Source organism: Myxocyprinus asiaticus, chromosome 12 (assembly GCF_019703515.2).
Source record: "Myxocyprinus asiaticus isolate MX2 ecotype Aquarium Trade chromosome 12, UBuf_Myxa_2, whole genome shotgun sequence".
Classification (NCBI taxonomy): Eukaryota; Metazoa; Chordata; class Actinopteri; order Cypriniformes; family Catostomidae; genus Myxocyprinus; species Myxocyprinus asiaticus.
In genome coordinates, this window is record NC_059355.1 from 48312439 (window position 1) to 48326479 (window position 14041).

At 34.4% G+C, this 14041-nt stretch overlaps 1 protein-coding gene across 1 annotated transcript; it reads right to left on the reverse strand.

Annotated features, from left to right (window-relative positions):
* Positions 1–830: 830 nt before the first annotated feature.
* LOC127448884 (deoxynucleotidyltransferase terminal-interacting protein 1-like) lies at positions 831–13811 on the reverse strand. Its single transcript, XM_051711791.1, has 13 exons — positions 13531–13811; positions 11395–11465; positions 11090–11186; positions 10911–11009; positions 10749–10817; positions 10591–10647; positions 5119–5180; positions 4987–5032; positions 4834–4892; positions 4505–4565; positions 4350–4421; positions 3406–3461; positions 831–3300 (listed from the first exon to the last, which is right to left on the reverse strand). Exons 1-13 carry the CDS (start codon positions 13588–13590, stop codon positions 3183–3185), a joined length of 927 nt encoding a protein of 308 aa, XP_051567751.1. The 5' UTR covers positions 13591–13811; the 3' UTR covers positions 831–3182.
* Positions 13812–14041: the final 230 nt, after the last annotated feature.

Here is a 14041-nt window from a genome sequence, read left to right on the forward strand (position 1 = left end):
CAGTAAGTCAGTTTAACAGCAATACAATTAATTTAGAAAATATATTTTTTATATTTCTATTCAATCCCCTTTACTTTTAACAAGCTATAAAATCAGTCTGATGTAAAATTAAGTATTAATTTACTTAAGTATTATTTTTGGGGATTTGTACTTGAGTGCAATTTAAACGGAATACTTGTACTTTTACTTAATAACATTTCCAAAGAAAAACTATTTCTTTTTACTCCTTACAATTATATTTAAACTTGAAAAGTACTCTTAAAAGTTTTGCAGATTATTTTCTTTTGTATTACTGGATTGAAGTCGCCTTTTCATTGTATCCGACAAATGACAGATGACAGACCAGAGGTCAGTCACTTCAAATGGAGTGTCGCACGGTGGCTGTGTGGAGTTTCGGACATCTGCAGAAACCAAATTTCGGATCTGATTTGAGCTTCAGATCCGTTGAAATATTTGTGCGACTAGACCGTATGTGACCACCCGACTGAATGTGATATATTCATTCAAAACTATGAGCACGAAGTGAGAAACACTGACGGTTTTTATCCTAAATTTATTTTAAACACCTTCTACTTCTACAGATTGGACAGTTATGAAGTCAAAAATTACCATTCACGCTGCAAATTTATAAAACAAAATGCTTTTGTAATTAAATGTGTACATGTCATCTATGTCTACACTTGCTTTCATATTTTAATCATATCTATGAATTTCTACACCTTATTTGCTGAATTATTATTGTTGTTGTTAGGCAACTATTAATTATAATAATAACTATAAAACCAGCAATGATAATAATAATAATCATAGTAAAAATAATGGAATCTGAGTAAATATTAATTATGAATTTTATTGAATTCATCCATCTGCTCAACAGCAAGGTCTGTTTGGTAGCAAACCTCAGAAAACCATTCACAAAACCAACAACATTACTAACTTCAAAAGATTCATTGCTTTCTCCCATGCAATGAACATTGCGTGACTGTGTGCAACATTTTTGCAAAATAAAATTTTGGTTCATTACAGTGAAACGTGCACGTTGCGGTGCTAAAAGCAAGTGAAATGTTCTCCCGAACAAATTAGGTTTTTAAGGTTAATGTTCTCTCAAGATTTAAATCAACAAATCATTGACATTACATTGTCATGGTAACGAAGTTGAAAAATGTCCTATAACTTTACAATGAAAGGGCGAATAAGTGATTTTATCACAATTATATCATGTTAACACACATATCCTTTATGTCCTGTGGCTATACTTCTGAATTTGGCCACATTCACTTCCATTGTAAGTGCCTCACTGGAACCTCGATTTTTGCTTTTTTTTTTTTTTTTTTAAATAAAGGAGGAACGAAGGGGGGCCTGGGTAGCTCAGTAGTAAAATACGCTGGCTACCACCCCTGGAGTTCGCTAGCTCGCTAGTTTGCTAATCCCAGGGCGTGCTGAGTGACTCCAGCCAGGTCTCCTAAGCAACCAAATTGGCCCAGTTGCTAGGGAGGGTTGAGTCACATGGGGTAACCTCCTTGTGGTCACTATAATGTGGTTCGTTCTCAGTGGGGCGCGTGGTGAGTTGAGCGCGGATGCCGCGGTGGATGGCGTGAAGCCTCCACACGCACTATGTCTCCGTGGCAACGCACTCAATAAGCCACGTGATAAGATGTGCGGGTTGACGATCTCAGACACGGAGGCAACTGGGACTCGAGGTGAATCACTACACGACCACGAGGACTTAAAAGCACATTGGGAATTGGGCATTCCAAATTGGGAGAAAAAAAAAACAAAGAGGAACGAGTCTAATTTTTTTTTTTTTTTTGTGGTAATCAACATTATGCCACAAATTCTGTCGAATGATCTTAACTTGTACTGAACCCGGAATATTCCTTTAAACCTATACCTAACCGATAGTGTCATAAAAAGCAAATGTGACATGAAAAACACACTTTCTGACACAACCACATCATTTTGTGGTGCTTCTATGACACTTTCGGCTCACGTGTCGTCATGCGTGCTCTTCAGGACTCGTACCCTGCTCCTTTGTATCGCATGTGCAACGCTTTATCAGTTGAGCTACCGTGAAATTTGATCACACTTGAACAAGCTTGTAAATATTGTTGGTTATGTAATGCAAATGTTAAAATGAGTCTACAGTAAAATTGTTTAGATGTCATAAGATAGCATTGTGTGAGGAACAGAGCGAAAAGTAAGTGTTTATGAACTGATAATCTACACCAGGACACTTTCGCGATATGTACAGCAGGTCACATAAAAATCATTTTGCAAAAATGTAGTTATTGTACGATTATTCTATGACCACGTTGTGAATGCCACTGGGGGAAAAATATGACATTCGTCAGAGACAGTAAAAAGGCGACTTCACAAACCAATCAAATTTAACAACATCTCCTATCTTGATTTCATTCTAGGTAGAAAAAGGTAACTTTTTACTTTTTTAATACTTAAGTACAATTTAATATGAATACTTTTTGACTTTCACTCAAGCATGCTTTTGGCTAGATACTTGGACTTTTAACTGAGTAAAAGTTTCACTCAGTATCCATATTTTCACTTAAGTATACTTTCTACAAATGGCACAGTCCATTGCATAATTCTGCTGATAGAGGAAGTAGCTTTATCGTTTTGTAAGAAATAAAGCAGTATATATTTTAAAAAGAAATATAAATGACTAAATAAATTCCCTTTTTAAAGTATGACAAACAAAATTAATATTTTGCAATACAAGTCATTCTAGCTACATGGTATCATATGTACTTAAAAAGAAAGAAAGACAGAAAACAACAGTATGACAAATTCTAAAGGAAAAAACAAAACGTACAAAATGTCTAATAACCACAGCATTCAAAAAGTCATTCAGGCTCTATTTGTGCCTCAGTAGATTTTTAAGTCTTTTAAATTCATGACACAAACAAAAAGCACACTTTCGTTTGACAGAGAAAATTGGAATTAATATTTTTTTCCCCCACTTTGTGACAAATACCAGTTAATGAAATGTGAAAATTCAAGTAGAGAACGTAAACCTCCAAAACAACAATTTCTGGGCAATTGCCTGGGTCTATTGTGAAGATCCCATTCAGCGTGTAAAACAAACAAAACAAAAAGTAACAATTATTTTAAGTAGATAACACTCAAGAGTCCGTTGTCCAATGACTTGCCTGACGAGGTCGGCATCAAACGGCGAGGTCATTTTCTGATTTCTGAGCTTCCATTGCCTTCTGCATCTTCTCCACCATCCATATGGGCACTTGAAATGGTTTCAGTTCATCTAGCTTCAAGTCAGGACAGTCCCTAAGAATTTAGAGAGAGCATTATGATGCATGTACGCTTTACCGTTATGGCTCATTTATTAATCTTTATAGTGGTTTGATTTAGTAAGAAAACGTGTTGATTTACTTGTAGTCTTCACTTCGGGCAAGATCAAGAATATCTTCCTCTATAAGCAGATAAGCCTGAGAGGGGAAAAAAGAAGAATCTTTATTTAACGGCCAGTGGAATTTCATGGCTTTCACGATCCCTTTAATAAAAATGCAATGGAAAAACACAAGCTTGAGGCAGAAACATACTCTATGCAAATACATAAACGCAGACGCGTGCTCTTGGCCACCGCGCGGTCCAGCTGAACGTGCTTAACATGCATTTTAACGTTACCATGGCAGTAACAAACCTCAGTACTCAAGGGGGCGATAGAGTTACCTTCAAACATCTGCGCTATTAAACTGGATGCGTTATTACTAGGCTAAGTTGCTATTAATGTATTGACTTTAAATTATATGTTCAGTAATATTCTCTTCAAACTGTATTGCTCATCAATAATTAGTTGAAAGAGAAAACACCATAGAAGTGGACAGTTCACACAAATCTCGCTATAGTGCCCCTTGTGGCAACGTTGAGAATGCAGCGTGTAGTTGCGTTGTGTTGTGTTATTAATTGCAGTCTCAAACATTGCAGAACACAACGATGTGTGAAATTGAGCCTGCGTTGCAGGATGCACCTTGTGTAGAGTATGTTTCAGCCCTAAAGGCCAAATCATACTTTGATTGTCCGTGTTGCTGATCGCTACTCGCACAGTATGCGTAACGCAAATTTCGTCATCAGCACAATCTTCACGCACCAGATTTTCTCAAGACTCACATTCCTTGTCTGTGCGCATCATTGGCGCACGTGCCTGCCCTTGACTGTACTAGAAGAGCACTAGCAGTTGTAGTGTGCATGCGTCAAACGCATTTGTATTCGCTCGAGTCAAAAAAGTGTGCTTTCAAACACAACGCGGTCAAACGGCCACGATCCAATCCAGAACGCAGAAAAACTAAGTAAACACGAGCCTTTAGTTTCCTCACCATCTTTCCGCCTGTGGCTCTCATGTGCTGTCTCTCTGAAAGCCAGTGTTTGTCCTGAGCATCAGCTGCATACTGAGAAATAAACATATATTTCTATTACCACCGCATAAACACAGAAACTGAATAATTAGTACTCAGAAAAAGGCGAAACATACCTTGAAGAGCTCTGAATGTTTAATGTAGATTCTTCCTCTTGTACCGCCCATTCCCAAAGCCCTGTAATGACCCACTATTGGTATTCATTGAACATATACAGCAAAAAACGCAAAACAAAACTTTTAATCACCCGTTGTTTAAATGTGCACCAAGATAAAGCAAGTAGAGCGACTGAATTTACTCTATTTTAAACTAATTTATAAAAAGTGCTATTCATTTTTTAACAAATAAAACTTTTTCTAATGAGCAAAAAATTACTAAGTGCACCTCGAAAATGGTCTTTTTAATGTAATTTATTGTAAAAATGGCAATGCTTTTGTTCACTTACTTATTTGCCCTGGATCCTAGAACAAATGTGCTCTTCTCTGTCAACCTAAATGGGTCCCACTATATACAAATCAACAGACATATTAAAAAGCAAAGTCCACATCATGTCAAAACTTCAGTATCAATAAATATGTAAATAAGTCATAATCATTACTTTGGGTCCTTCTCGCTTTATTGGCTCTGATGCTTTAGATTTAGCTCTGCAGAAAAAAGGTTTAGCAAATTTCAAAACCTCGAAACTAGAATCGTAATTATGTCAAGACAAAGAAAACTTAAGGAAACTTACGGAGTGTTGTACTGGACCGCTCTGTCGTACGATACAACTTGAGCAGGGGGGCGACCCTTTCTCTGGAAAGAGATGTCGTGTTTGTATATTTATTCAAGTATACTCAATACAAGGTAAGGTCAATCCACACATTTGTGGCACAGTGTTGATTTCCATACAAATTCATTTTGACTCGTCACTTGTTTTTGTTTTTTAGTTAAAAAAAAAAAAAAAGCAGAAATCTGGGTTGCATTGAGGCACTAACAATGGAAGTGAATGGGGCCAATTTGTAAACCTTAAAATTCACATAGATTTGAAAGTATAGACACAAGATGTAAACAATATATATGTTTACATGATTTTAGTATGATAAAAATCGCTTACTAAACTTATCGGTAATGGTCGACCGATATATCGCAGAGGCCGATAAATCGGCCGATATTCTGACTTATAAATTTTCCTGTTTGGCCGATTTATTTCTTGAGGGCTCCAATAATCGCCTGCTTGCATGTGAAGCGACTGAGACATGTAAACAACCAGTCATGGTTTTTGTTGTTGTTACGTGCCATCGTATCACTGTGTGCAACACAGTCTCATTTAAACGGTCCGCATATCAGAGCCGCGGCAGATGCGTTTGAGCTCATAATGTTGAAGTGCTCACCTGTTTCATTCTCCCTCTCTCTCCTCAACAGTTCCCTGTAAATTTTAACTGTCTTGTCTAATGATAAAAAGGCAAATATCAATAAAACTAATTTCATATACCGTCTGCAAATATTCACATATCTCGTATAACCAGATGTAATAAACAAACCTCACAAAACTTGAGCAGATCCAGCATCCTGTGCAGCGCTCATTTATTTACCTCTAAAGCATGTATTCTATCAGCCTCTCCTTACTTTTAACTTTCTTTTCTAATGATAAAAGGCAAATATCAATAAAACTATTATATACTGTCTGCAAATATCTCGTTTAAAAAGATGTAATTCACGAACCTCACGAAAATCCCAAGTTTTCTTCCCATCGAGCGCTCATCTAATATCTTCCCCTGAAGTGCGTATTCTATCAGCCAGAATCAAAACTTCAGGATCAGGATCAAAAGTTCCTCTAAAAATTCACAAATCAAGACGGTCACTCCGTAACAATCAAGCAGGCGATCCAGACTGTTTAAACTAAAAGGAGATTGCTGCTTATGCTGGATCCGCACGAGCGCATGAGAGCAACTTCAAAGTAAAAGTGCTTCACGTGTGCTATAAGTAAATATCATATTCACTATGCACTGTATGTGCAATTGATTTGATTTGGTATTGTTTGAGAAAATGCGATTGCTAACGTGGACATGCCATCCATGGTTGCTGGACTACTGTGTGTACTGTCATTTCCTTCTTCCTAATATACAGTATTAACAATTTCTTCATGTGCAAATAAGTTACTAAAATTTTATGACTAAACAGAAATCAGAAGAAACTGCTATGTACCATTTAAAATACAATGTAATTTTTTAAATTCTTTTTTACAAAGTTAAAGTTAATGTGAAATTGAGTAAATATAGTGAACGCAGGCTCAATTTCACACATTGTTGTGTTCTGCAATGTTTGAGACTGCAATTAATAACACAACATAACGCAACTACACGCTGCATTCTCAACGTTGCCACAAGGGGCGCTATAGCGAGATTTGATGTTTTCTTTTTTTTTTTTTTTTTAGCAATTTTATGTTTATGTTATTTACTATATTACATTTTGTGATATATCGGCATTGTATCGGCCTATCGGCGACCCTGCTCTCTGGATATCGGCATCGGCCATTAAAAAAACCCATACCAGTCGACCACTACTTATCGGTGCAAAGTTATATCCAATACATTGTCATGACAATGAAGCTGTAATATTAGACCAATAAGGTTAAGTGATTTTATCACACTAAAATCATGTTAACGTGTATAATGTTCATGTCTTTTGGCTATACTTTTAAAACAGTGAGTACTTTAACATTTACAGATTGGCCCCATTCAATTCCATTGTAAATGTCTCACTGTAACCACGATTTCTTCCTTTTTTGTTTTTAAATAAACAAGGGATGAGTTGAAATTGCTTTTTGTGCTAATCAACATAATGCTTAAAATACTGTTGATTGAGCTTAACTTGTATTGAATCCAGAACATTCCTATAATATGCAGTTTTACATCATCAAAGTCAATTTACAAGCATTTGTACTACTAGCAACTAGAGCTGCATGATTCTGGATAAATTAAGAATCAACAATTTTTTTGCTTAGAATAAAGATCACGATTCTCTCACGATTCTGAAGAATAAAATGCTTATTTCAGTGATTTACAAAACCTGGACATAAGGGTACTAAACAAAGTAACATATAATTTACTAGCGGTTCTAACAAAATGTTCTCTGCTTCAATCTGTATGCAAAAATGCAATAAAGTTGTAAATCAAATATATAAATTTAAAATGTTATAAGTCCACAAGAGGGCGCAAGGAATACATTATAAACCAAACAGCACCTTGTTATTATTGCACCAAAAAAATAAAAAATAAATAAAAAAATAAAGAGATCCTGTTAAAAATGTGCTTAAAGAATAAATGAAATGGTTTCTCACATGCTAATTAAAAAGCAAATGAAAAAGCTTCATTAACAGTTCTATGTTAACTTGGTGTTGCACTGGTAAGCAAATATGCAATAAAACACCGTTATTTTACAAAAGTTAATATATGTATATATATATATTAACAGTTTAAATTAAAACAAGGAGGACTTCAGTGTTTCTCTTGTAAAAACTGCTTCAAGCTTTTAAAGGAATTATTCAAGAGCCAGTAGTTAAATAGAGAACAGAGTAAACGGTGCTTTACGTTTTTCAGCAACAGTAACAATTAAACATTAAAAAAATTATAATATAAAAACATTAAAAAAAGTAATTTAATGCAAAATGAAACTACTTAAATATTTGAGAATACTGTGTGATTATTAGATATACATTAATACTGATCTGATTAAGTAAGAATGCCTAAATGCATATAACACACAGCATGCAGCTTATATACATTTAGACAACGCACAGATCTAACATTTTGAAGAATTTGCCCCATCTACTTATACATTAACGGCTGTGTTTGCTTTAATATCTCGTCAAGACAGCGCAGACAGCGTTTACACTCTCGTAATTCGTTAACAGCTGTGTTTACGTTAATATCGCCTAAAGAGGGGTATTTTGATTTAAACTTATGGAGCCAGATTTCTGCCAAATGTAAACAAACAAATAGAACATTTGGCAAACAAACACAATCTGCTTCGCAAAGGAGAACTTGACTCTCAAACAAACAGAAAGCGATTTGCAACTACAAAGGACAATTTGAGAGAAAATTAAGAGTAGTTGTCCTGTCCCACTGGCTTAACAAACAAATGCTCTGTGTTTTACAAATATAAAAAATGTGTTTCAAATGAGCCTACATCACATTTCACAAATAAATACAAAATATTCAACAAATTCTACAGGATTGTCAAACAAATACAAAATCTGACGTGAACAAATACACACCACTTGTGAGTCATGTGACTTTTGGCACAATTTTCTCAACCACAGTCCTGATTTTCTCACAAACGGGCAGAGCCACATCCTCTTATAAAACAGTACATGGCGCAGTGCTGCCACATTCTTTCACTCAGTTTTGTCATTACTACATATTACATGGTACAATCGACTTATATTCTAGTAAAAATTCGATCCTTTCTGGTAATAACAAAATATGTAATGAATAACTATATTTTCTAGTAAAAAACTATATTTTATCCTTATATATTTATAAATATTTTTTAATTTTAATTTTCTACTAATAACGAGATAAAAGCGACCTACAGGAATAGCATTTGTAGTCATCATAGCATAATTAATTTAACTGATCTCTTTATACTTTATCCTCACTTTTAACTGTAAAGAAATTTTAATAGCTTTATGCCTAATGGTAACGTTGCAATTTGTGCTTTAAAGATCATCTTACATTGTAGGCTACATTATTTACGATACACAGTGCTTAAACCTGAAACCAGAAGATCAATGAATGAATGAAGTGTCTTATGGACATATCAATACAATGCTGAGCCCCGTCGCTGTATATCTGTGTGCATCTGTTTTCAACCAAAGGAGTGGTTACTGCAGAGTCATTTTTATCTGTATAGCGCTTTTCACAACACATCGTTTCAAAGCAGCTTCACAGAAAATTATGCTGTAACAAAAAATGAAGCTGTAATATCTTAAAGTCTTCATTTTGCGCTTTGATAAAAACAGCCCACTATAATGATCAAATCGAGTGTCACACTAAATGCATTTATCTCTGGCCACTTTTATAAATCCCTAAGAAGCTGAGCATCACTACTTCTGAAACCGGTTCTTCCCAAAGCCGTAATTGTTTCCCTTATTAAATAAATGTTCATTAAATTGAATACGTGTGTAGACAAGATGACATGCAATTTCCACGTTTGCCAACATTATTTTCATGTTGATGAGACAAACTCCTGGACATATTGCTGAAAGTTTCGTCTGTATTTCAGCACCTTTGTAGAAGACAGCTCCCGTCAGGGCCATCCTTAGGGCGGTGCAACCGGTGCACGCTTCGGTGGGGCCCTGTGGTGATCGCTACCGACGGAGAAAGGACATTTTTAATCTCGTTATTAATAGAACATTTCTCGGTTTTACCTGATCAGGAAAAAATATAAAAGGATAAAATATTGTTTTTTTACTAGAAAATAAGTTGTTTTTACCATGAAATATGTAGTAACGATACAACAGAGTGAAAGTATGGCACAGTACATCACAAATTGTGCCAAATTTCACATGACTCATAAGTGGTATGTATTTGTTCACATCGGATTTTGTATTTGTTCGACAATCCTGTAGAATTTGTTGAATATTTTGTATTTATTTGTGAAATGTGATGTAGGCTCATATGAAACACATTTTTTATATTTGTAAAACACAGAGCATTTGTTTGATAAGCCAGTGGGACAGGACAACTACTCTTAATTTTCTCTCAAATTGTCCTTTGTAGTTGCAAATCGCTTTCTGTTTGTTTGAGAGTCAAGTTCTCCTTTGCAAAGCGGATTGTGTTTGTTTGCACAACGTTCTATTTGTTTGCTTACTTTTGGCAGAAATCTAGCTCCATAATAACAGTGCAGATTTAAATTTGACCACCTTACACAGGCATGCCAGGGGAACGTTAATATACATTGCAGAATCGTTGCCATTTAGAAATGAGATCACGTGGGTGTCTGAATCGAGATCGTGATCTTTTAACAATTAATCGTGCAGCTCTACTAGCAGCTATACTGCATATTGTACTATGTAAAATTGCATGTTTAAAATGACAATGTTGAGCCTTAATATAAAGCAGTGCTAAACAATAAATGACCCCCTATATATAACATACACATCTAAACATTAATATTTTATAGTGTTCAGTCTCAAACATTGCAGAAGTCACTGGTCCACCTTTTTGGGGATGGGACTGTCTCTCTGGCCAGAGTTGTCGTCCGGCTGTCGTGAACGCTGTGGGATAAAACAAACTCTTAGTACTGCAATAATATAGAATAGAACAGAAAAACGTCTCTTGCATGCCAGATATATTTGTAGTTTTTCAGACAATGCACCTTCACTGTGGGGTCAATACTACTTGGTTTCGGATCAGTTTTCTCGGTATCAGGAAAAAGCAGCTTTGCCTGAAACGGAACATTTTACAAATGCATTTAACACCGGTTAATTTGCCACAACTTTTCAGCATACTTATTTGCATAAACTGTATTGTGTTTTACATGTTCCAGGCAGTTTCGGCAAGTGTCTCTGATCAGCTGATCTGGCTGGACGTCCCCGCCAACGTTCTCTTTCACATTGCTGGCTGCCTTCTCAAAAAACTGAGCCACAAAGAGAAGAAAACAATCAATCTTCAGACAGGATCAGAGTAAGCAGGTAGTAAATGTGGTCTTTCACTCACCTTCATATATTTTCTGAACACAGCAAGGATGTCTTCATTGAAGCTGGGCTGCAGTACCATCCGCAAAAGATCCATGGATATGACAGGATCTGTGTAACTACACACAACGACAGTAACAGCACATTAAAAAAAATCTGAATAGCTGTTTTGTGAACTTTTAGGTGACAAAATAAACTTTGAGCAGGTATATGCATTCAAAAATGAGTCTTTCTATTTTTGTACATTGTATCAAATGCCTATTTTTTTATGCAAGTAGATAGTAGTTAAAACACCTGATATAAAGTGAAATACACATGTGGACTTACCTGACAGTCATCTGTGAGCGGCGTCCCCTCCGATGCACCTGTCTGTGCTTGATCATTATGTTCCAGGGATTCTGTAATTCAGAGAAACAATATATTTGCACAGTGTTCACATGCAGTGAAATGTTCATGCTCTTGTTTGAAAGGCCACAAAAAAAGATGCAACACACAGGAAGTGATTTCATCAGTTGATGCATTCTTACACAGTACATTAATGTACAGCTACTGAAACAATTTAGAATTGCATTTTCAATTCATTTACAAATGAAATTTTAATTATGATATGAATATGGCTCAATGGCGAGACACTATTTGTTTTTTTTCCGATCTATTAATTTATTCAAAAATACATTAAAAATGCAATTCACAAAAAACAATTACTTGAATACAACTCCACTATGATGTACTATGGTGTTTTCAATTTCTGAGTTCAAAGTCATTTTAATATTTTTTTCTGGGGCTTAAAAGCAAAACAAAATAAAAAATGGTGTAAACATTTTAGCCAAAACATAAATAAATAAATAAATAAATAAAACAAAAAAATAAAATCGTATTAATTCTTTAAAAAAAAAAAAAAAAATGCAGTAAAAATGTTTGTTTTAATATGATATTAATATTTGAAAAACTTTTGTCCACCAAGTTAACGCCAGGTGGTGTAACCAACACGCAGATAGCCATTGTGTTGTCATGTGACAAAATACATAAAAAGAAAATAAACCCCTTTAGACCCTCATAACTGTGTGAATTAAATGCCATTTTAATGAAAATACATATTGTGTTCAGATCAACTGGAGTAACCCTGAGGAAACGTCTTGATATTTGTGACTCAAAAATTCATAATATTTGTAAAAAAAATATTTTTTACCTTGAGAAATGTTTTTTTTTTTCTTTTTTTACTTTTTAAAATTAATTTCATAAATAAAGTTGTGTACACTCGCGTATATTTAATGCCTTTTTATAGATGGTTACACCATATTAAAAAAATTTGTGGTAGAAAATGTTATAAATAATTTTCAAAAGTGTATGAAACCAACACGGAAACAAATATTACATTTCGAACTTGAATCTAGATTTTTGAAGTACTTCTTATATTTATTATCTCGGACAACTTTTTTTTGTCAATGACCCTTATGCACAATATACTGGTGAGCATGTCTGTATCTGTCAATATAAGTATTTTTTAAAGAATACTTTAAACATTTTTTATATTATTGTTAATCTTTGCCAGATTTCTAATATACAAAACAATTATTAATCTGTACTACAATATATGTTTTAACGGTTGTTATGAAAATAAAAAACAAAGCAATACACTACATATTTATAATATCAAATCAATCAGTTGTTGGCCTTAACATGTCAATTTTGATGTAGAAATAAAAAGTAAAAATAAATAAATAAATAAATAAATAATATATATATATATATATATATATATATATATATATATATATATATAAATATATATTAATTATATATACAATTATCCTTACTGTAATGTGAATTAATGATTTTTTTACATTAAAAATATTTATACACACATATAAACAGATTTTGTGTCCAGAACAGATGATTTTCATTACTGTACTGCATCACTGAGAATAAATGAAAATTACAAACAAACTTAAAAGTAAAACATGCAGATGCAGATGCATTACAGTGAGCATTTTAAAATAATATTACAAAAAAACTATTACTAAGCCAGATTTCTACAGTACAAAACAAGTATCCGTCTTTACTACAATATAAAAAACGGCCTAAAATTTAATTGAGACTTTTTATTAATAAACTAACATATATATATATATATATGTGTGTGTGTGTGTGTGTGTGTAATGCGAAAAAAATATTATGTTAATGATTTACAGTAGAAACTAAAGTATTTATACATACATACGTAGTGTTCATCAAAAACAAATATTGTTCCCAGACAGGACGATTTTCATTACTGTAATGCATCATAGAAAAAAATTAGAATTACATACAGACTTAAAAGTAAAACATCCAGATGCATTACAGGAAGAAAATGGGAGGGTAATAAAATATGTAAACAAATTATTACAATATAAACAAATAGATAACATTTCTCCATGCACCCAGTATTGGTGCATAATATCGAGCATGATGACTGTGACTCACCTGCTCAGTGACATCCTGCTGCAGCCAATCTCTGCGTCCCTCACTCCTGTGAGCACCCATTACTCACAATCAATATATTCTCAATGTAGATCGATCAGTGTCTCTGTGACACACTCAATGCAGTCCCTTTAACTTTTACTACACATCTGCAAGGTCAATAGTCGATCTAACGGCACATTCTTCGATGCGGAGAAATAGTTTAAAAAGTCACTATTTGTAAGTTAACGGAGGAGTTCGACGAACTGTTTGTTGCTTCCTCAAGATTGCAATTTTGCAGTGACGTAAACAACATTTCAATCGCACTTTCTATCGCGAATTTCAAAATAAAAGTCTGCGATTGATAGTGCGCACGCGCATTTGCATTATGGGCGTGGCCACACTGCTGACTCATTGCACGACTCGAGCGGCCATTATTGTTGTGGCACTGAAGCTGTCTTTCAGAGGGCGATGATAAATATTTATTTATTTCAAATTACTTGAACCTTTTATGCCAATATGTTAGTAGGCACTA

What these genes read in the sequence shown, in the direction of transcription:
- LOC127448884 (XM_051711791.1), bottom strand. Translation starts at nt 13,590, where the DNA reads ATGGGTGCTCACAGGAGTGAGGGACGCAGAGATTGGCTGCAGCAGGAT. An exon ending in CGCTCACAGATGACTGTCAG is followed by an intron (nt 11,187 to 11,394) that starts GTAAGTCCACAT and finishes CGTTGTGTGTAG; the next exon opens with TTACACAGATCCTGTCATAT. An exon ending in GAGCCACAGGCGGAAAGATG is followed by an intron (nt 3,462 to 4,349) that starts GTGAGGAAACTA and finishes TTCCCCTCTCAG; the next exon opens with GCTTATCTGCTTATAGAGGA.